Below are 24,189 nucleotides of genomic sequence, written 5' to 3' on the forward strand. Positions count from 1 at the left end.
TTCATCTGCACGCTCCTTCAAGCAGCACATGTGCTCAGCATCTGGTCCACACGCTCACACACACACATATCCAACACACACGTAAGCAGAGGCAGTGAGTGTGAGAAGGGATAACGATAAACACTGATCAAAAAACAAGAAAAACGTTTTTTCAGGCATTCCACAGTCTCTCCCCTAAGTGTTGTCCTTCTAACCTCCCATCACAGTCAGAAAAGCGCCTCTAAAGAGCTGCCGGAGTGTGTGTGTGTGTGTGTGTGTGTGTGTGTGTCTGTGTGTGTGTGCGTGTGCGTGCCCCTGCGTGCATGTATGTGAGTGTGTGTGTGGCTTCTCAAGGTTAAGAGGCCGACTGATCTGATGCTGCTCTTTTATGTACTGTCGAAGCCATATCCTCCATCCAGTGATGAGTGATTCACCCGCTCTTGACGTCTCAAAGGGGATGCGCATATGCCACTCTCTGCTTTGAAGGCTGATTGTGCGAAGGTACATGCGAATATAACCGTGTGTTTGTCAGGCTCGCAAACATCGCGTGGATGCTTTGCTTCATGTGCAAGCACAAACAGGCACAGCACTGTGTGTGTGTCTCAGTGTCAGTGTGTAAGCATGTGTGCGTTTTTCAAACTTTTCTGGACTTTCAGTTGCAGTCCACAGAGCGCTGGAATGAAAGCATATTGTTTGCCAGAACACATGCATTGCAGCCATGTCTAAAAGCAAGAATGTAAATGTGGTTCAGAACCTTACGATGATTAATCACCACTTGCCCTGTGAGGGGTGGGAAGTGTTTAATACATGCAAAATATAATTAGCTACATAATAACGTTTTCCCATTTTTCTGTGTTTTAATTCCCAGCGTGATCGAGCACGTCCTGCAGAAACAGCAACAGCATTTGCCGCGGCTCTATTCACACATGCTTCCATTCTTTCTGTATGTTCCAGGATGCTGGAGTACTCGCTCAACCTGCAGAACGTCAGCTTTTCAGCAGTGAGGACAGTTCGTGTGCTGAGGCCGCTGAGAGCCATCAACCGAGTGCCAAGTGAGTGTAGATCTCTGCTCACAAGCCACATCCCAGACCCTCATACACTCCGTCCTTTTGCAATTTTAGGCTTCCTCTCCTTGTTTTCTAAAAGTCAGGCCAGGTTGCCCAACTTTTAGTCTGGGAATAGCTTTAGGCCAATTTCAGTTATTATTAAAAAGTAGATGGTGGCGGTGCAAGCGCAGGGTGAGAACACAGATAATCGTCCAGTCTGTGAGGTTCAAGCGGCTGTGCTCTGACAAAAATATCACACAGACAGTATGGAAACATTCAAAAACACATTCAGCACACTAATTGTTTTGCTTCCTTTGATATCTCAGTATCGCTCCTTTCATTGGGCCAAAACAGTCAGGTCCAATTTTAAATGCGCTTGGCATTTTTCCTTTTTCTTTCTTTCTTTCTTTTTTTTTAAATTGCATGCAAAAGCAGGAACCCATGTGTGCAACAGACACCATATCATAGTTTGACCAAGCAGCCAACCAACCTGCAGGGCTGAAAAATGAAGCCGGCATGGAAAAGCGCCAATGGCCACTTGAGGCTGGCTCCAAGAGTGACTAAATCCCCACAGTCTTTCATGTTAAAATGGCTAACTTCTGCTAAGAAATTAGCCTAATGCCAACAAAAAAATTGTTCATGTGTTGTTTTGATCTCTATAATAACTACATAGCAGTATTTTTTTTTTACATTCACTCCTTAGGCTCTTGTTTGCTATTAGCTGTTTTTCAGTATGCTTCAAATCAAGAGAGCAAAAACAGCAAAGAGTGACCTTTGTATTTTTTTGTAATTCACCTCTTTCAATCTTGTTGAGGCTAAAGTTGAAGTTAAAGTTGTTTTAGCAGACTTGATGCTTAGCAGACAGCTAAAATCAAATCACTAAGTCGGACCACTCAGTTGTGTTCTCTTGATTCCCCTTGAAGCATGCTGAAAAACAGCTAACAACTATCCTGTGCATTAAAATTAGTATCCCTTTTGCCCTGACCCTGTCTCCCCTCACCCTAAGCTGTTGCAGCAGATGGTTGCCTTTCCCTGAGCCTGATTCTTCCAGGTTTCTTCCTGTTAAAAGGGAGTTTTTCCTTCCTACCATCGCCAAGTGTTTGCTCATAGGTGGTTGTCTGACTGTTGGGGTTTTCTCTGCATTATAGTAGAGTCTGTACATTATAGTAAAATAAATAAAACTGATTTGAACTGATGCTGAGGAGTCCTGTAAATAGAAATCAAAAGGCACATCCAAAAATGGATACTGCTTGCTTCCCAATGGCCAGCAAGCAGTATTTTGGTTCTCGTGATGAACTAGGCTTGATAGCCAAAGATATTAGCCATATGGTTTTATCTTATCTTATATCTTATATTGGGTCTATTTGCCTGTAATGTTGCTTGCTATAATTGTTGGTCATGCAGGTTCAGTTCCTCCACAATGGCGGTATGTAGGTCAGAGGCAAGTTGATCCACGGTTGGACACCTTCAGCGTCTCTGTGTTTTGCTATTCTCCCCATCCAAACAGTTTTGGTCTCTGACAGATTTATAAGCAATTTTCCAATTCACCAACTTCTATTAAAGGACTGTAGTTCAGACTGACTGTCACACTTGTTCATTACCCTCCACGAATCCCTCAGTCACTCGCCCTGTCTCGCATCCTCGCCCATCTCATACTTACTCTCACACCCTCCCCAGAAAGAGTGCCCCCTGTTCCCTTCCCCTTCTATTCCATCGGTCTTCATTACTGTTTAATCAGTGCAGATTGAATTTCCAGTGCACACATTAAGGTTTAAATAAATCATAAGGATTTCTATAGTACCCCAGCAGTCCACTTGGTGCCTTCCTTCTTAACTTGATATCAGCACCTGCAATGCTTTCATTTTAGATACAGATCCTAATTATGTCATTGGCTTCTCTCAGAATCATTTCATCGCAATGTGTTTCAGTGTGTGTGTGTGCAGGTGTTTACCCCATGTCGGTGCATGAATGGGATATCAACCCCCTTCCTCACCCATTCCCCCAGCCGATGACACTCTTAAGCCCCTTGTATAATCTCACTCTCTTGTCAATCAAAGCCATTGCGGGGGGTTCACCCTTGCTCATTACCCCTCATATGCAACACACACACACTAAGAGAGTGCACAGTTACTCACACTGACTCGCTCATTAGGCATCCAACCATCCCTCACCCTAATCATGGAACTAATAGTGGCATTCATGTGCGGATGATTTGGTCTGACTCTGGCCCTGTGGGGAAAATGTCATTGGGTAGATTTGTACTGGTGGTAGTGATGGGGCGGGTGGTGGGGGGGATGCCTTTGGTGTGGCTTCTATCTGTCTTCTGCCTCCGTTTTAGCTTTTTTGCTGTCTAATCAGATCTTGTGGAGAAACTTGCAGCATTCATCATGACTCTGGGTGGGGATGTTTGTTGTGTAGCTCGGGCTATTTGGAGGTAAACTGAATTGAATCTGAACACGTGGGTTCTCCAGTTTTTTGATGTTGGCCATTCATGTCCTAGATGATAGAGAGGTTTTAGAGTATGAGGCTTTTTCCCATTTCTGTTTTTCCCCAGTTTCATTAGTCTACAGTGATACAAAGGCCAAAGCTGCAGTTTGACATTTGAAAGTTCACCAAGTTGATAAAAGAATTTGACTTGCCTAATTGGCGCATTTGCCACATTTTAAAAGAGGTGATGTGGCTTTGAGTCATACATGCAAAAGCAGCTCTGTCCACATAATTAATTATATAATTTATTATTGATATACAGTGCTCAAGCATATTAAAAAAACACTTAGAAAAGTCATCAGATCATGCTGGATATCAATACTTATACAGCCTGGGTAAGGTGTTAGGAGTGAAAGGATACCAAACTGTTTGATGGAGATTGGTATTATCGTTAAGGCTGAAGTCAAAGACACCCTGAAAATCAAAGCGCAAATATGATGAAGCAGGCCGGTCAGTTCTGCTGGAATTTCATTGCATCAACTGAAAATAGTACTCAGTAGTTTGTATGGCTACCACCTGCTTGTTTGAATGCCTGGCAATGTTGGGGAATGTTCCTAACGAGATGACGTACTGGGGAAACCCCCCAGATCTGGACCAGGGCATCACTGAGTTCGTGGATAGTTTGAGGTGCAGCCTGGTGGCTTCAGATGGACTAGATAATGTCTCAGGAGTGTTCTCTTAGATTTAGGTCAGGAGAGCGTGGGACAGGTTAAAGGTATCAGTTCCTTCATCCTCCAGGAGCTGCCTGCGTACTCTTGCCACATGAGGATGAGTACAGTCATGAACCAGGAGGAAGCCAGGACCCACTGACCTAGCATCAGACCTGACAGTTGGTGCAGGGATTTTATTCTGATATCTAATGGCAGACCATCACTGACCTACCACCAAACTGCTCACTGTGACTAACGTTACAGGCAGCATAATGTTGTTCATGGCTTCTCCAGACCCTTTCATGTAAGGCTGGGCGATATATCGAGTTTTTTAAAAATATCGATATATTTTCATACGAGATATAAGATGTGACAATATCGTTTATATCGATATAGTCTATGTTACGTTATAATTATATTTGTGGAGCCGCAGGTTTGCCTCTCTTTCGTCCACTTTTGTCTCTACGCAACGTTACTCGGCCTCGCCTCTCCTTCACTGAACACAACTCCCCATCCCCCATAGCTTCACCTGCAGGCAATGACAAGATGAAAGCGGAAAATCTCCGTTAGCGAGTTACCGTGCATGGGGCTGGACGGCGTCAACGTGTTAGCGAGCTAACCGCGCTAGCGAGCTAACCGCGCTAACGACATGCAGCCCGGAGGGGCTGCACGGCCTAAAATCGTTTCATTTTCTCAAAAATCGACAGTGCGCCTTATGTATGAATTCTGGTTGTGCTTACTGACCGCGAACCGATTTTATGTGGTACACAGCGCTCAGCAATCTGTCAAAAAATTTTTTATTATGACTTTGCTAAGCTACAGAGCTGCACCGCTTGATGGATTGTCGGAGGATTACGGCTACCGAGGAGGAGCCTCGCGGAGTGATACGTACTGTGTGTGTATCCGGTTGTTCAGTGATGACGCGACGAATCCTACTTCCGGGTCTAAAGTAGTCTGCGTTTAATATGGCTTTTGTGTTGTTAACATGTTTAATGTTATGTATTTTCTTCTATTTGATCTCAAAAAGCTCCTAAAACAGTCAGTGATCACTGTTGACCTCCCTCGGCTTTTATTACCGCTAATCATTTATTTAAGCTCAGTTTTTAAAACCTTACGATGTAACTACAGCCCAGCCCATGCAGCAGTATATGAATGACTAACCTCGTATTGTGGATGGATTATCTCAGTTGTTCTCCTGGCTGAAGTTTGGTCCTTTTACAGCATCCTGCCATGCGATTACATTTGTTCCTGACCACCGAGAACACTCACATTAACTTTTATCGAGTGGAAAAAAAGTTAGCTTGTTTATATTATGCTAACATAGCTGTGTCGCTAGCGGTCACGTAGCACATCATTATATACCAGCTAGCCCAACTTCAGTAACCCTACAAACGTCACTGCTGTTTAGTTTTCTGTCTTCATTTATGCTGGAAGTGATAGCAGAGCTGTACGTTTTAATTTGTTTCCAAAACCCCACAGTCAGGACATGCTATATTGTATTTAGATAGAAGCTAGCGAGCTAACTCCCTGCTAACTTCTAACTCCGTTAAATGTCATAAATTCCGTTTTCATGGATGCCTGGATGTTAAACTCAATTGTTACACCTGGTAGAGCAGAACGCTGATCATTTTATTAAAGATGAAAGACTTTAGACAGTTTTTCAACTCTCAGTAATCCCATAGTGATCGTTTGATATATGGACCTGCAGCGGAGTTTAGACCCAGACACGGCTAGTGACGTCAGACTGAACAACCGGATAAGGACCACAAATGGCACCTGTTCAGAGACGTGGTGCAGCTGTGAAATCTGTCTCTTTGTTATTATGCTCAGCGTCTATTAGTTTACATTTTGACTGCACAATTGTGAGCTTTTTGTTATGCACAAAAACAACATTGTTTTCTTTTATTTATGGACCATGATTATTTAATAAATGCTGATAATTTATTTTTGAGTAATTTCTTCATGTACATCTACGCTGTATGTAAATAAAAGTGCCCGTGTGACATCTGGGACAGTGTGACTAGGAACTCTCTTTTTGTTCTTAACTTATGGCTTTAAAAAAAAAAAATCCAGATATATATCTTATATCGCCATCCAGCTAAAAAATATCGAGATATGAATTTTGGGTCATATCGCCCAGCCCTACTTTCATGTCTGTCACATGTGCTCCGGGTAAGCAGATGTGACAGGTCCAACACGTGGACCTGCTAATTCTGATATTCTATCACGAATGCCAATCAGGATGATGCCGAACAGCAAGCAAAGGTCCCACTAGAGAATGTAGGGCCCTCGAGCCACCCTCTTGAAGTCTTTTTCTGATTGTTTACACCAATGACGTGCTGGAGAACATTTTTGTAGTGCTCTACAAAAGAATAGATACCAGTCCTGCTGATGGGTTAAGGACTTGTCCAGCTCTCCTAGAGTAACTGTGTCTCTCCTGGAATATTTTTCATGCTATTGAGACTGTGCTGGGAAACATAGGAAACCTGCCAATAGCATGTATTGAGATAACACCCTGGACAAGTTGGACTACCTATGCAACCTCTGCAGGCTCCCAGTATCTCCTCATGTTACCAGTAGTGACAGTGACCATAGCCACATGCAAAATTAGTAAAAAAAAAAAAAAAGCAGTCAGAAAAGATGAAGAGGGAAAAAATGTAATTTGCCTTAACCTGTGAAATCATTCATATTTTGGGGATTGGTGCTAATTTCATTAACACCAAAGCAGACACCAACACCGAATATCTTGTCTAAATATGGTATCTGATATTTTGTTCTGATTTTACTACCTTATTTGGGAGGGGGGACAAGTGGTATATTTGACTTATTGGCAGGCAATTATTTTATTATATTTTTAAGTCACTTAACACTTGCCTAAGAATCACTAAAGTATAAACTGGCACCTTACTTAAGGGATGAATCATTTTTGTGTCTATACATAATAAACAACTTAGCAGCGAACCCATTTTAAATAGCATCTGCAGGCACTTTGTTGCTAGAAGCAACACAATTTGTTCCCATTTCTTTAGCTGAATCTATGAAAAATGCCAAGGATAACACAGTTGGACAAGCATGAAATAGTGTTCTTGCACCAACAAGGTGATTCCCAAAGAGCTATTAGCTGAAAACTTGGTACAGTATATCTCAGCATGGAATATAGTGTGTTTTTAGAAATTTGAGGAAATTGCCCTTCTTTTTCTGGGGCACAAACGAAGAAGTGGCAAAAACTATCTATAAAAGATGAATGGTATCTGAAAGTCATTTCCATAAGAAATAGGAACAAATCCATCAAAGACCTGACACAGGATCTCAGAGATGCAAATGGGACTTCAGTTGAGCCACCTACTGTTCGGTGGGGCGTCATCAGAAATGGTCTCAGTAGAAGGGTGGCTGTCAAGAAGCCATTGTTCAAAAGCTTCAGGAAGCCCGCAGAACTTCCTGAAGTCTACTTAAAGAAATTGAACGAAAACTTTTATCAGAGAGTTCAGGCTGTGTTGAGCTACAAAGATGGTCATACTAAATATTGACTTACAAACTCTTGTGTTTTACAAACTCGGGCATTTCAGTAAATTAATCTTTTTCCCACTTGCCTAATGAAACACAAAGAAATACTGGGTAACTTAAGACTTATGGACAGTACTTTACATGAATGAAGTTAACGGTGATTCAGTGCTCTCAGAGACAAAAGAGAGATGTATCAAGTTACATTGGGGAAAAATATCTACCAAGAGGGAAAAAAGGCTTTTAAGAACATTATCTTCTATCAAACTAGTAACCTTTCTATTGTGATTTTTAGTCGACTTGACTGTTGATTCAATATTTGCAATTTTAGTGTCCTGGTGACCACCGAAATTCAAGTTAATTTAGTGCTTGAAAACAACCGCTGAAATACGAGTGCCTGCAGGCCGAGTGGCATGATTGCTTCAAGAAGGAGTTTTGGCGGGAAATAAACTCCCTGGTGTCTCTCTTTCGTCCACTGTGTGCACAGAGATGCATCTAGGCCAGTGTATTTCCGCTGTTCCATCTGTGCCTCACAATTAGCATTATGAAGAGAGTTTCCTTAGTAAATCTGTTAACATGGTGTGAATATGTTGCAATCAACCAGGGGTTATTCAAATCCAGTGTGAATTGGGCTGAAGAGCTGCTTATGCATGAACATTAAATGCTCATGTTTCTAAGTGATTAGCCAGCATTCTGGGCTCAGGTGTAGAGCAGCTGACCACTCCACAGGTTGAAAGAAAGCCATTTGGCACATTAACAGCAATTACTCTAATGCAGTGAGCATCAGCTCTATGCAATGTAGGTGTTGTGTAGGAAAAGGTATTTTATTTAGCACCAGCAAAGTTTCAAATCACCAATACTGTCATTGCTATTTAGTATGGATGGGTATATAATGTGTAGACAGGGTTGCAGTTTGCTATGTTGAAATGGAAATGGTATATCTCTGCTACTGGAGAACAAGGGAAATGGGTCACCATACTCAATAGATCTCTTTATCTATCCATCTATCTGTGATGACTCTCTAGTTTTAATTGTCAGTTGTATATTTCAATATATCAAAAATGTAAACGTAACTAAACCTGCAGGTGACACGTGTCTGCACACCTCAGCTGATGGCTTATATGCAAGCACTTACAGGTCAGCACCTTTTGCTAATATGGTAAAAACTTTCCATCTCCAGCCTTGTATTTAAATTTCTTGTTGCTATTAGTCCACTGCTGCCAAGAATGTAAGTCATCTGAACCTGGCTCAGCAAATGTATAAACTGTTAAGAGTTCACATTCCTCCTTGTTGTTATCCGGAGCCCCTCGCGGGTCTTTTTGGACTTTTTTCTTTGTCTTACCTTGAGTCCATATTGGAACAGAAGGCTGAAGCTCATCCTAAAACACAGACACGCGCACATCTTCACACTCCTGTTAACGAGCACATTGTTCCTGGGCCGGTGTCCACGTCCGGCACTCTGGCAATGATTGATGCGCTAACATGGCAGTCCTGCCAGTGGAAGTGACAGATACATTTCGCAGGCTCCATCCGCTGGCTGCCAACAAAAAAACAAAAATCCCAGACTGTGTCACCACCATATCACCACCCACCGTCTGCCATCTGATTGGCTATTACCCTCACGTCCAGTACCAGTCCGCAGGGACCTTGTACCAGCCTGTCATTGGCTAAATCAAGGCAGACATGACAGCCAGTGACATACCTCTGTGTAGTATTCAAACGGAGTTACTGGGTGCTCTTGTGTCCAGAATACAGTGTTTTCTTGGGTGACAGAGGAGCATCCCCGGCTTTCTTCAAGATATTCAAGGCAAAAGGTGCTTCTAGTAACTATTTAATAACCACATTCTTTAATATTTAAATATATACTATCAGCAAATGCTACTGTTGTATCCTCGAGTCAGCTGCTACAAAATTCAAATTGAAGAGAGCTGCATTAATAGGTTTTAGTTACAGACCTTGAGGCACTGAAAGCTAGAATACTAACTAGAATGCTGAAATGTAATTTTTCCTGCCTTGTGTTTATAGGCGTAAAGGTGCCATTGTTATGCAGGGAAGGGGAAAAAAATCCTTTTTTATCCTCAGGCTTTAGTTCACGCTTATTTTACTATGCAACACGCAGTATTTTCAGAATAGAAAAGGAATCCAGCATGATGGATTCTCATCTACCAAAGTTCCTAGTAGACTTACCCGCCAACTGAAATTGTAATTCCTTATTTGGTTTTGGTTTTAATGAATTTTCCCACCGTGGTTATCGGCAAGTTCTTAATTCCGAACAGCAGCTGCTGGGATTAAAGAGGAACTCCACTGGGTTTATGAATACATGACAGTGTAGTAGACATGTGGCGTACAACATAGCCTTTGAAAGTGATTGTAGCTGCAGAGGAAGTCAGAAAAAATACCGAGTGGTGATACCATCGGGACACTATGAATTTAAACGTGCATTTTAAAGCGCGTTTTAAAAAGTATGGGAACAAAAAAGGTGTGGGAACTGACAGACAAAGACATTTAAGGTTTGCATCATAGGACAACTAGGTTTCTGGATATTATGATCAGAATCCCCATATATACTTTTTGTCTTTATGAGATGCATTTTTAGGACCAGTGATGTAACCCAGGTGACCCAAAGTCATGTATTAGCCCTATTTTATGTCACAAATGGACACAGACATTTTGATAATATCATAATAAATGTAAAGGTACTGTGAATAGAATTTAAGGTTATTTAATAGACAAACACAATGTTGTACACATAAATATACACTGATTCTTATTAACCTGGAATTAAGCCACTTAACCTTAAATGCGCATAAACATAATTATTAATTCCCAGTATTGTTGTAATTACAACTTCTCCAGAGAAGTGAGAACAACAACAGGTAGTTATAAGCTAACATTATGCCAGCTAATGTGCCGGCTCTGAAAAACAATTTGTGAATAAACTCTCATATGATGAGAGGATGTAGTCAAAGAGCCCGAGTCCAACAAGGTTAGATCGACTTGCCGGCTAATAGCTGCTAACAGCAGCATTGACAGAAAAGTTCAGGATATCCTCAACAACTCGCCTCAGTATAGGTGTCATGGGACAGAAGTGAGCTTCACCAAATCATTGACTGATATCAAACTCCCATATTAGTCAGTCAGTTTTACAGCCATTTCCAGGGTGATGAGACGTGGACACCTACAGCGGCCACCATAGCTAGCATTGTGCACTTGAAGTAGGAGGAGTAAGAATTCAGTTGACTGCAATCTGACATCTAGTGGTGAGATTTTACACACGTACCCTTAATTTAACAAGCAAAACAAAGCCGAATCATTCTGAAGCTTAACACAACAAAAAATGCCAAAAACATCATGAGACAAGTTACAGGTACCGTCCGAGGTTTGTACTTTACAGAAACCATTCTTAAACTTACTGTAGGAGCAGTATTTGACTTTTAATCTGTTCCTATTTTAATCATAAGCTTTTATTAAACCTAATCAAGTCGTTTTGATTGAACCTACCCGAAACAGTCTGAAAACTAAAGGTCAAAGTTGCTGCCATCCCTCCTAACGTGGACGTGATTTTGTTTTTTATACTTCCTCATCTAGCGAGATAGTATTCTGGAGGACTACCCTGCACATTGCAAACTAACATTAAATATGCACTCAGTGCGTTAAATGAAGATAAGTTAGGAATGAGAATGTGTTGATCTTACTGAACTTTTGCCAAAGCTTAGTTCATCCGATTGTGTCTTTAAATGAGGCAATAATTCATGGGTAACTTAAGAAACCGAATAGATTGCGTCAGGTTGGAGGGCAAAGGTGGTTTTATGCCTCAGGCTTGCAAATGAGCAGACGTAACAAGATAAAACTTTTGCATTCCTCCCAGACTCGGTGAGTCTCGATGAAACTTTTGGCTGCTGCGAGTACGCCACATTTGAGCGATTGATAAGCTGGAGGCAGCAGTCAATAGTTGATTATCACAAGACACACACTCTTACCCATCCCTGTCTTAATGAGACTGATTAATAGCCCTCAGGCACTTGCTGATTGTTGAGCTGCCTCATGTGCCCTTTTCCCCAGAGCCTTATCAAACTAGCCCACACATATGCACAGGTAGAGCTCGTACACATTTTCCTCACTTTCTCACACACTCGCGAACCTGCAGTGCATGCACATGCAAGCTGTTATTTCTACCCATGCATCAATAATACGTAGTGTTTCATCCTGTTCTCCACGCTCTGTTAGGCTTGGTGTTTGAGCTGTACCAGGTTCATGCACACTGTCTTGTAATTCCACCCAGATACGCCCTAAAGGCAACAGCAACACAGGAACATTATCAACCTCGCAGCTCCCAGCACGACCATGCCTCCTCCTCCTCACCCTCCTCCTCACCCTCCTCTTATGGCACATTGTTTGCCAAGCCACAGTACTGTAATTAAAGAGCTCACAAGAACGTCCTAGCGTCTATTCTTCCCTAAGATGTTGGGAGAAGGGTTTTATAGAAAGGCCTAAGTCACCCCCTGACTTTTGCTGTTTTATTGTGATGTAAATACAAGAGGGAGAGCCTGGATGAGTCAGGGGACGGGTTTGATCCGGAGGGCTCCTTGTTTAAAGAGGAGAGCTGAAGTAATAACACGCTGATAAGGTTAGAAAGAGTTCAGAAGAGGAAGTTGTTTGCCAGAGGATGAAAGTAAAGAATGTCACAGCGTAATCCTTGCTCTCCGCTGTCAATCTTTTGCTGTAAAAAACAAAAAGCTCTTTTTAGGCGAATCTTATTATGACAAGAACACCCCCAGCAGCTGTTGGCGGGCGAGTGATATTTCCTTGCCTAAAGACAGAAGAGATTGTGTTTTACTTGAATTTTCGGTCCCAAGTCATTTTCAAGGTTTTAAGCTGCCACAGTTTCTAAAGGCTTGAAGTTCAGGTCTTTGATCAGCTGGAATATTCCCAGATAAGCAGAAGACGAAAGCACGCACAATCATCACCCCACAGCTGTGTTTTGCCAAAGAGATTTGATGCAGGGGTAAGTGCAAGTGAACAAGTAGATGTGTAAAAAGGTGGAAAAATGTTCCTTTTTAAGTCATCATTTGTTTGAGTGAATGATGGAGTCTAGGGCATCATTTATCACATCCAATCGTTCCTTCAAGCTTATCCAACTAGCCTCACAGCTGGGCCGGAGTCTATTGCAGATGAAATGGTGAAAAAGGGGTAGTACAAAGAAGAAAAATAGTATCCAATCAAGTTAAACCATCTTCAAATAAATACATATAAATATTGGGCTGAGATCTGAGGAATTCGTAGTCCAATCAATACCTCAAACCATTTTTGAGACATTTCTGATTTGTGGCTGGGAGCATTATCCTGCTGAAAGAGGTCGCAGCCATCGGGGTATACTGTTTCCATGAAAGGGTGTATGTGGTCAACGATGCTTAGCTGGTGGTACATGTCAAAGTAACATTTCGGAAACATGATTTGTCCAAGCAGGCTACTTTCTTCCATTGCTTGGTAGTCCGGTTCTGTCCAGTCCAGCTCACGTGCCCATTGTGGACAGGATCCAGTATCCTGACTGGTATGTGACCATGCAGCCCTGTACACAACAACTTGTGGTGCACTGACACGTTCAGCTACATGGGCCAGCCTTCACTCACCCTGTGCATCAGTGAGGATTGGCTGCAGACTGGCTGCTGTTTCTTCCTTTGACCACTTTGACCAGGAACAACCTACAAACCATCAAATTTTGGCCCATGTCAAACTCGCTCAAATACTAATCTTTCCTGCTTGCTCGCCTGGTTCCTTATATACCTCACTCGCTATCACCTGATAGCCAAGATGAAAAGATAATCAGTGTTATTCATTTAACCTGCCAGTGGTCATAAAGTTAAGCCTGATCGGTGTGTTTATATATGTATATTGCACTCACTCACTCATATAAATTGTGTATCTTTAATTTAGGGATTTGTTTATCTGCATTTGCACAGCTATGCCCATGTGGGTTTGTTTGTATGGAAGGCCCGTTGTGGAAAATGGATCAGTCTGACTCAGTATGTAGAATAATCATAAGCATAAAACTATGTGAGTAAACTAATTTAGATTTTTTTTTCAGTGTCTGTTTCTCATAATTTTGTATCCACTGGTCAATACAAAAAAAAATTCCGATGATTACAAAAGTTCAGTTCTAAGCCCGTTCTCTTCATCGGGTTTCATTTTTTTCCACATGGACTCTGGCTATGAGTCTCATGACTCACTTACACAGAGGATTATTTTCATTTTGGGGACATGCAATCATCTCTGTCTGGAGTCGCTTACAGCGAGCTTGTTGCCGTCCACTCGGAGCAAATAAGAAGAGACGCAGGTGTATGCTGCCCCTCGACTCAGAAAGCCCATTAGTTCACAGTACACAGATTACAAAGCTGGCTGGGCCGGAGCTGGACCTGGACAGCAGAGCAGAGGAAGCAGACCTAATCTGCCTGCTAACAGATGGCTCCCCCGATCACACGCAGCAACCCGCCTGCCAGCCGTGTTGGAATGGATTGGCTGCCCACGGCGAGGTTGGAGAGGGCACACAGGCGGAGGAGGAGATGATTGTTATTGAATATGAAATGTCGATCACTTGGAATGAGCACACTGTAGAGGTTGGGAGAGGCTTGGTGGATTGATTGTCTTACCTCGGACATAAACAGAGGTTCTTCTTAAGAGATTCATGCTCGCGTCTGTCACTGTTTAACAAGTTACTCTCATGAATGGCTCTGATCCAGACGATGTATTGTTTAATGCCCTGATTTATACTCCTCTCACAATAGCACTCTGCAAAACAAACTGTTGCCACTTCAAATACTTTATGTCGTCTTACTTCTGGCTAAATTGCTTCCTAACTGCCATCACGCCTGTTCCAAATACCAATCGCTCAAAGCTGACTTCTTTAATGTTCAGCCATTACAGGCGTACCAGCTCTGAGACTCTTCTGGTTTTGATCATACTCCGGACATATTTAGACTATATTTTAAAAAAAGAAAGAAAGAGAGAAAAGAAAAACCCTTCACATACCGTACTTGAATAACATTAATATGTTTGCCGATGACTACAGCAATTCTAAGATGGTTAATGTGATGAATGTGTTGTAATGTGTTGCACTCTCACTGTATGTGAGAACCCAAAGTGCCCGAAGCTGCGGTTCCCTTCGTGACCACTTGAGGCTAGCTCTGAAAACAAGTCCCCAAATGTAATTTTCAAAGATACAGATAAAGTTTTCTTCATTTAAGTTGATTTTTTTTGTTACTGAAAATTGAGAACACATGCTTTCTAACTAGGTGCCAAAACATTGACTTCAAAATGCAGTGTTTAGAAACCAGTGACATCATGATGGTACGTCCTTCTTCTATGAACAGTCTTTTTGTCTTTTGGTGGTTTTTTCTCTCCAATTGAAATAACCGAGTTCACGTAGCTCTTTCATAACTCCAAGACAACATTTAGTTTCTTGGAAATAATGAGCCTCACTGTGAATGCAGCACAAGCATGTACAATTATACAATAGATTATATGAATATGCAAAAAGCAAAATAACAAACAAACAAAAGCACTGCTATATATTACATATTTAATCTATCATAACTGGTACTGCACGGGGTTCTGACAAATATAGCCACTTTATAGCTGGATGAATGCTTGGTTAGTAACGTCTATGTATCTTGTCATGTTAGCAATAACTGATTGATTAAAACTCACTACTAGACTAGTTTTGTTTCCACTCATTGAAGTTATTGACCCTTTTTAGCTAATATCACCTATCAGTCTCAGTGCAAAATGTTCAGTTGTAACTACATTACCTTTTCATACCTGTCCTGCTATGATGGGAACTGTATGGACTTCTAAAAAGATGATTACATAAACTCTGCTGGAACAGAACAACACCATTTGGACAAGCTACCTGCAAATCTGCAGGACAATGTAATTTGAAGTAGTTAAGTAAATAATTGTAACAATGTTTTTATTTGTGTGCGCATGTGTGTGCTTTACAAACATATTTCCACATGATGACTCTAAATGTAAATGAGGGCATTTCAAAATGAACATATTAAATTTTTGTTTTTAACATTATTGATATTTATCTTCCAGCATTTTTCAATGTTGTAACCATTATACTTTCACACATTTATCCACTTCACAGAATCCCACGAAGGTCTGTTAAAATAATGATGATAACAAGTCTTGTGGGTGTGTAAGTCTGAGCTGTGTCAGTTATAGAAATCTCAGATGCAGATGTGTAGTACTGCTGCTCTGAATCACAGCATATGAAGCCCGTCATTGTCTGGACACTAATCCCAGCTGCTGTTGCTAACTCAGGCACAGCTAAGCAGCATCCTCACAGCTCAGCACATTACTCTCTGAGAGCGATCACATGAAGGAGTCGCTGCTTAATGTGCACTGTGTGTGTGTGTGTGTGTGTGTGTGTGTGTGTGTGTGTGTCTGCAATGACCAAACACAGGGAAACACGGGGTAGATTTACCTTTTGACTCGGGTCTCTCAGAGCGTATGGGCCCTCACACCTCTGAATGAATCCGTATATTTTCAGGCAGTTCAGGCAGTCGTGATGAAGGTGTCTCCCACCAAAGGGCAAGTGGCTACAAATGGCCACAGGCAGTGAGTCATGCCTTCATTTTTACATAACTCCCTGCACTGGATCGCTTCCCTTGAATCATGACAGGATGTTTCTCTTGTAAACAGCCCTGCAGAGCCGTATTTAATAACTTGCACGATGAGTGGAGCATCGCAGATAATTTCTTTACGCCTCTCATCTTGCGCCGTGATGGTAAATGCTATTTATGCTGCTACCGCGTCCAGTGTGTAATGTGGCAGCTATTACACAAACGGAACCGTGCTTTTCAAGTACCATTCAAGTTTCCAGGCTTTCTCTGCTGTCACTTTTCAATTTTAGCTGGATTTCACAGCTCCTGGATTTTTCTCCAGTGTCTGCGAAACACGCAAGTTATCCTGCAAATGTTCAGCACTGTCACTCATTCTCTTGTGCCTTACCTTTGCTCCTCTCCTCCCTTCATTTCTCCCCCTGCCTCTCTTGACGGGCTGTGGCTCATTTTGTTCTCCAGATCTGAGAAAGTCCGCAAACTCCTTCTTGGATTTCCTCCCATCTGTCAACACGGGAAAAAAAATAAAATCTGTCAGTGTGCACCCGATTAAACAAAAAAAAACTGAAACGAAAAACAAACTCAGAGCTGAAGATATGAAAAGTTTCTGATGCAGTTTGCTGTGTCAGTCTCAGATGGCGCAGTCGTCTAAACATGAAAAGGATGAAATTTCGCCAACTTTAAAACAGGAATGGTAAATGCATGCACTTTCACTCCAGACCAGAGGAGATTTTAGCGGATATGGACACAAGCAAAGACTTTACTGTGTATTCTGACAGTGGATCTCCTCCAAATCACACTTTAAAGTATTCCTGATATATGTATATTTAAAAAAAGAACCATGAAGATGTCAAGGGAAACCCACTTTGATTCACTAGTTTGTTTTTCATTTCATCTCATATTCCCATTTTTTTTTTTGCTCCTAACACATCTGATGGGATTTTAACTTGGAAATTGCTCATTTTTTCTGATTACCCTTTAATATTTTGAAGTAGAGCCCAACTGATTTCTCAGCAGAGAAATATTCTAACTTTCTCAATATTATAACTTAATGTTAGCTGTTTGCCAATATACTGGTATCCACATTCATCACAGCTAATAAAGACAAATTTAAAAAGTAAAGCAGAGATGGAAGAAACACCCTTCAATCATGCTGTAAGTGTTGATGTTGACTAGTTTATCTGCTAGAGGAAAGTTTGGAAGTTTTGGAACGGCACAAACATAACAACCAGATCCGAGCAGGCAGAGTGTAAACAAGTAATGTGTTGTCTTGTAAACTGCATTGTCGTAGTATGTTATTAAGGACCCATAAATAACATCACATGATAGAACTGACAACCTGTCCAGGGTGTATCCCGCCTCTCACCCTCTGGTAGCTGGGATAGACTCCTGACAGCCTTCTCATCTCACTCGTCCGGTTCAGATTAAAACATTTAGGTTTCAGGATCTTTACAAGTATTTCAAGCGAGCAGAGAAATTTGGAGAGTTCTTTGTGTTATTGCTGGGTTTTTACCTCACAATATAAAGCGCCTTGAGGCAACTGTTGTTGTTGTTTGGCGCTGTATAGATAAAATTTGAAATCAACTAACTGAATTATTTTGCTTTGATTTTTTTTTATCTGTATGGTCAGTTCTTAATGGTAAAACACTGCAGTTTTTTAAAGAAGGGAGATTCTTACATACCTAAAATTCACTATGAAAATATCACTGGCCCAAATTTTAAATGAGTTTGCTGAAATGTTGACATTTTATTAATTCATTACTTATTAAAGAACAAGATGGTTCATCATCCTGAAATGTCCTGAAAACTGGCACTAGTCTTTAAAAATTATAAAATGTTCTTACATTCATATATTTGGGGTTTTAAATACTTTTAGCATTGTAGACCAAAATAATGCTATTTTAATTTCTATGCACATTTAGATCACACAATGCAGCTGCATCCATGCCGTTTTGGATCAGACAACACTATAATCCACAGTCCAATTTACAAGGTGGCAATAATGTGCCAAAACTGATATAAAGCCAGCAGGACGCTATGCTGCTACCAGGAGGCTGAGTCAAATCCAAAATAAAATATTTGTGGTCATACGCAGGTGGCAAGTCAGTTTAGACAACAAGGCACGTGTGAAAACGAATACATGACAAAACCAAAGCACAATGCACAGGAAAAAAGGAAGATTATGTACAATTTGAATGAGGTATGGAAACTTTGGCTAGAAATGAATATTCTGATAATGACAAAGGGAAACTACAGCATTGTATACTTGAGAGAGTAAATAACTGATGGGATGCTGGTGTGGCCTGAAATTGAGGCAACATTAAAAAAGCACAAAGTGGAATCAAGGATTTGCAAAAAAACACAAAGTGATTAAACACAAAACTGTAATGGGAAATCTATCGTATCTATCTATCGTATCTATCTATCGTATCTATCTATCGTATCTATCCATCTACCTACCTACCTACCTACCTACCTACCTACCTACCAACCAAGGTACAATTTCATTCAAAATGATACCAAAATGTTTTAAAAGTCTTTGTTACGTCCCCCCCCCCCACCATGGCGGAGGCAAAGGTAGGAAGGAGACAGCAACACTGGACAACCACAATCAATGAAGGAGGAAGACCACATAGCAGTTAGGTATCAGGCAGAATTTAATGGTTGGACAGTCAATCTTAACAACAGAGAAAAGGTGGGGGGGAGGAGGACTGGGCGGTTGATCCAAATCAAAGAAAGTAATAAAACAAAAAGAGGTCGGTAGCTTCCAGGGCCTAGCCTAACTGAAAGAAAAATGCAAAACAAAAGGCCTACCTAGCTACTCGATAAAAGTCAGTGAAAACATACAAGGGTGGCATCAACCGCATAACCTAGTGTGACTAACAGAGTAAAATCTACAACCAGTGTATAGGGTACCCCGGCTTACCTGTCCAGCCTCCCACCACACACAACATAAAGATGCCTGTTCGCAAATGTTTGTCAAAGCAGAAGCCAGCAGCCCCCAGCTGGCCAGGGAGCGGCTCATTTGTAGTGTTCCTTGGAGTGTGATTGGCCAACTGGGCCCAGTCCAGCCAATAGACACCTGCCAATCAACTTCGAACTGGCCAAACAGAGGAGGCCTGACGCCTGAAAGATGAATAGAACACAAAACAGAGCACAAAAGCAAAGCCACACCCCTTGGCACGTAACACTCTCACCCTTCAAAAACCAAACTTAGGGTTTGGTAACCTCTCTAAACAGCACGGGAGAGTGCGTCTGCTACAATGTTTTCTGAACCTTTTTTGTGATGGATTGTGAGGGTATAATTCTGAATAATCAGTGACCAATGCATAAGCCGCTGGTTGTGATTATACATCTTGGAGAGGAAAACTAAAGGGTTGTGATCTGTGAATTACTTCAGTGTAAATTAGTGGGCAAAGCTCAGGAGGTAGTAGCTTCACTTTCGCTAGAGCAAAGCATGAAATACGACGTGTTGAAGGAAACAATTGTACGTGCCTACGAACTGGTACCTGAGGCCTACAGACAGAAATTTAGGAACCATAAGAAGTCCAGCAGTCAAACATATGTGGAGTTTGCACATGAAAAAGGGGCTCTTTTTGATAAATGGTGCGCTGCTAACGGAGTTGGGGATGAGTATGACTCGCTGCGTGAGTTAATGCTACTGGAGGATTTTAAAAATTCATTACCTGAGAGGCTCATAATGTTCTTAAACGAACAGAAGGTGACGTCAATGTCCAAAGCAGCTGTGTTGGCCGATGAGTTTGTGTTAACTCATAAGAATGTTTTTACCCCTGTTTCCCATCCAGATAGGCCCACAGCCTTGCGCTCAGCACGGCTTGAGTCTAGTTGCTCTGCTGCGAGGCCAGTGAGGCCAGTGAGGGTGCCCTCGCCTCCCCACGGTGAGCGTGAATGCTTTTATTGCCACAAGAGGGGTCATCTCATCGCAGAATGTCAGGCATTAAAGCGTAAACAGCAACTATCCTCGCAACCAAAAGGGGTGAGATTGATTAAAGCCACAGAGACTGGGAGGGTATTTCAACCAAACACTAACCACCCTGACTCCTGTTTCAAACCATTCATTCTAGAGGGAGTGGTTTCGCTGACTGGGAATCCAAATGATCAACAACCAGTAAAAATACTGAGAGATACAGGGGCCTCTCAGTCCATCATTAGAGAAAACGTCTTACCGTTTTCTGAGGAGTCATTTTGCCAGTCCAGTGTTATTGTCCAGGGAGTAGAACTCGGATTTGTATCTGCCCCTTTGCACACTATTCACATTCAGTCTTCATTAGTCAGCGGAGTTGTTAAAGTGGCTATTCGTTCTGCGTTGCCCATACCAGGCATTGACTTCATCCTAGGTAATGACCTTGCTGGAGGCAAGGTCATACCCATTCCTGAAGTGTTAGACAGACCCGAGCTGAGCGGGGATTCTGACTCAGCCCAAGACCAGCCTGCCATCTTTCCAGCTTGTGTAGTTACGAGGGCCCAGACAAAAAAGTATGGTCCTGACTTGGCCGATTCCTTCATGAAGTCAGATCCCGTTGGTGACGTGATTAACTTTACCTCTGGATCTAAGGTTCAGGCCACAGTTCCACCTGCCGACAAAAAACAACCAGTTCTGGATTTGCCAGTCTCCCGAGAGGAGTTCATTATTGCACAGAAAAATGATATAACCCTGTCCAAGTGTCATTCCTCCACTCTCAGTCAACAGGATGCCAAAGGGAAAAAGCTGGCTTACTTCTCTGACAAAGGTCTTCTGATGCGCAGATGGACAAGTGAGGTCTCGGAAGACGCTGACTGGTCTGCAGTATATCAGGTGGTGGTACCTACTGCTTATCGTACCCAGGTACTGTCCTTAGCACATGACCATCCATGGTCAGGACATTTGGGGGTTAATAAAACATACACCAGAATTCTGAAACATTTCTTCTGGCCCGGACTGAAATCTGATGTTGTGCAACACTGCCGTACTTGCCATGCATGCCAAATGACCGGCAAGCCAAACCAAGTAATCCCCCCCGCTCCTCTCTGTCCTATCCCAGTAATAGAGGAGCCATTTCAAAAAGTGATTGTTGACTGTGTGGGGCCTCTACCTAAAGCTAAAACTGGAAACCAGTTCCTGTTGACGATCATGTGCGTTTCGACCAGGTTTCCCGAGGCAATCCCACTACGGAGAATAACAGCTCAGATTGTTGTCAAAGCACTGTTGAGATTCTTTTCAACCTTTGGTCTGCCTAAGGTTGTGCAAACAGACCAAGGCACTAACTTTAAGTCTAGAGTGTTTGCCCAAGCCCTGAAAACATTAGGCATTGAACACATAACCTCGAGTTCTTACCATCCTGAAAGTCAGGGGGCACTAGAGAGGTTTCATCAGACTTTGAAGTCTATGTTAAGGAAACACTGTTATAGTTCCCAACGGGACTGGGATGAAAGTGTTCCACTTGTTTTATTTGCCTGTCGGGAAGCAACCCAAGAATCTCTGGGATTTAGTCCCAGTAAGCTTGTGTTTGGGCGTGAGATGAGGGGTCCTTTGAAGGTTTTTAAAGAGAGGCTGGCTACACCGGTTGACAACACCAAAAGCCTTCCAGAGTACGTCAAGACACTGAATGACAGGTTGAAGAGGGCTTATTCCTTAACCAGGAACGTATTAGCCACGTCACAAGCGAAAATGAAGAGACACTTTGATCAGCGGGCTGTTGACCGTTCATTTCTGCCAGGTGACAGAGTGCTCCTTCTCCTTCCGGTGCCCGGCTCCTCTCTCTCCGTTAGGTTCTCTGGTCCTTATGTCGTCGAGAGAAAACTCAGCAAGACTAACTACATTATTCAGACCCCGGATCGCAGACGTCCCACTCGGGTGTGTCATGTCAACATGATGAAGCTGTACAACTCTCGTGAACCTTCAGCTGTGCCATCTGTGGTCCAAGAGCAAGTGGTTACGTCTCCGATGGCTTCGGTGACCAAGGTGGAGATTACTCCAGAGGAAGATGGGTTGGTGTTACGAGGTGCTGAGCCTCAAAGTGCTCGACTAGGTAATTCTGTGATATTGTCAACCCTAACACAATACCTGTCCCACCTTCCTGCTGAACAGAGCAATGATATTATAACACTCATATCGGGATTCCCATCTCTGTTCAGTGATATCCCGTCTCAAACCACTGTCATAAAACATGATGTGGTGCTCACTAACCCTACACCAAGCAAACAGCGCGCTTATCGGGTTAGTCCTGCAAAGAGGGAAATCATAAAACAGGAAGTTGAGTATCTTCTTCAGAATGGATTTGCAGTGCCAAGCTCCAGCTCTTGGAGTTCACCATGTCTCTTAGACACTAAGTCAGATGGAAGCCCAAGATTCTGTACAGACTTCCGAAAGGTGAACTCTGTCACTGTACCCGATGCACATCCCTTACCCCTTATCGATGACTGCATTGATGAAATAGGGCCTGCAAAATACATCACTAAACTCGATATGTTAAAAGGGTATTGGCAAGTGCCTTTGACACAGCAAGCATCTGAGATTTCAGCTTTTGTCACCCCTGACCACTTCCTGCAGTATACGGTTATGCCTTTTGGCATGTGCAATGCCCCTGCAACGTTTCAGAGACTGGTTAACAAAGTGTTGGGAAACATCCCTAACTGCCGAGCATACTTAGATGACATTGTTGTGTATAGCAGTGACTGGTCCACCCACATAGCTACATTAAAAGAAGTCTTCATTAGCCTAGACAGTGCGTCTCTCACTTTGAACCTTGCCAAATGTGATTTCGCTAGAGGCAGTGTCCTCTACCTTGGCCAGCAAGTTGGTCTAGGGCAAGTGCGCCCTGCAGATGCCAAAGTCATTGCGATTAGGGAGTTCCCCCAACCAACCACCAGGAGAGAACTGCGGCGGTTCCTTGGGATGATAGGATATTACCGACGGTTTTGTAAAAATTTCTCTTCTGTTGCTGCCCCTCTCACTGATTTAACCAGCCCCTCAAAGCCGTTTATTTGGTCTGGGAGTCTTAAAATGGTCTGGGAGTCTTAAAATTAGCATGTTTTTACAGGGTGTCTATAAGTAAACAAATTGTAACATTTTCTTTTATCAAATCCGCACCTGCCCTTTTGAAAGCATCCCCCAAATAAACTAATGAGCTCAGTGCCTTGGTTTCTTTTAATGGGACCAGATAACCCTTTGATTTCATATATCTCGTTTTCCCACCCTCTGCCTATTTGGTGCCCTTTCCATTGACTCAGTGTCCTTCCCTTCTGCCCTCTGTTCCTCAGTGCCATCAAATGAGTTCTGCCATTGCAATGGCAGGCTTCGATTCGGCCTATCCAATTACCCAGAAAACCCCTGATCAGGAAAATGATCCTCATTATTAACGCCTGACTCAAAAACACAGCCAGAGAAGGAGAGAGAGAGACAGAGAGATGGGCAGGCAGAGGTGGAACTAAAGACACAGAGGGGAAAAGGGGAAACCAAAGCAGTGTGATGGAGAATAGAGATTACACATTGGCAAAAACAAGAGAGAACTGAACAAGGTTAGGTAAGATAGATTAACAGATGGTTGGATAGTATACAGCTAGTGAGAAAATCAATGTGAAAATCAAATCAAAATCTGAGGGACAGAGCCAGAGTTAGCAGAGGGAGTGTGTAGGCGGTAGGAAGTGTGTGTGTTGTCAGAAACATGAGGGAACACTGTCCAGAGCAGACAGATTTAGAGATGTACTGTATGAAAGGCAATAAAGCAGGTCTTTTACTGTGGCTTTAATTCAGAACAAACTGTAGGAGTCCTGCTGGTACTTTCACAGACTGCTAACTACTTCCGCTTGACTCAGTACCATTGTGTCTTCTCCAAATATATTTTTAAACATTATTTTAAAAGGGTGTTGCTAAGCACACCAACACAGTGAAATGACAGGTTTCTA

The 24,189-nt window shown here is 42.3% G+C and overlaps 1 protein-coding gene across 10 annotated transcripts in view; it reads left to right on the forward strand.

The window, feature by feature from the left end:
• cacna1g (calcium channel, voltage-dependent, T type, alpha 1G subunit) overlaps nucleotides 1–24,189 on the forward strand; it is a 332,915-nt gene that overhangs the window by 161,405 nt on the left and 147,321 nt on the right. For all 10 annotated transcript variants that reach the window (XM_080872626.1, XM_080872635.1, XM_080872629.1 and 7 more), the window contains exon 5: nucleotides 934–1,031. In XM_080872626.1, coding sequence (XP_080728752.1) covers nucleotides 934–1,031 — 98 coding nt within the window. The remainder of the gene's footprint in view (nucleotides 1–933; nucleotides 1,032–24,189) is intronic.

The sequence above is a fragment of the Rhamphochromis sp. 'chilingali' genome (genome assembly GCF_963969265.1).
Source record: "Rhamphochromis sp. 'chilingali' genome assembly, chromosome: 22".
NCBI classification, from domain to species: domain Eukaryota; kingdom Metazoa; phylum Chordata; class Actinopteri; order Cichliformes; family Cichlidae; genus Rhamphochromis; species Rhamphochromis sp. 'chilingali'.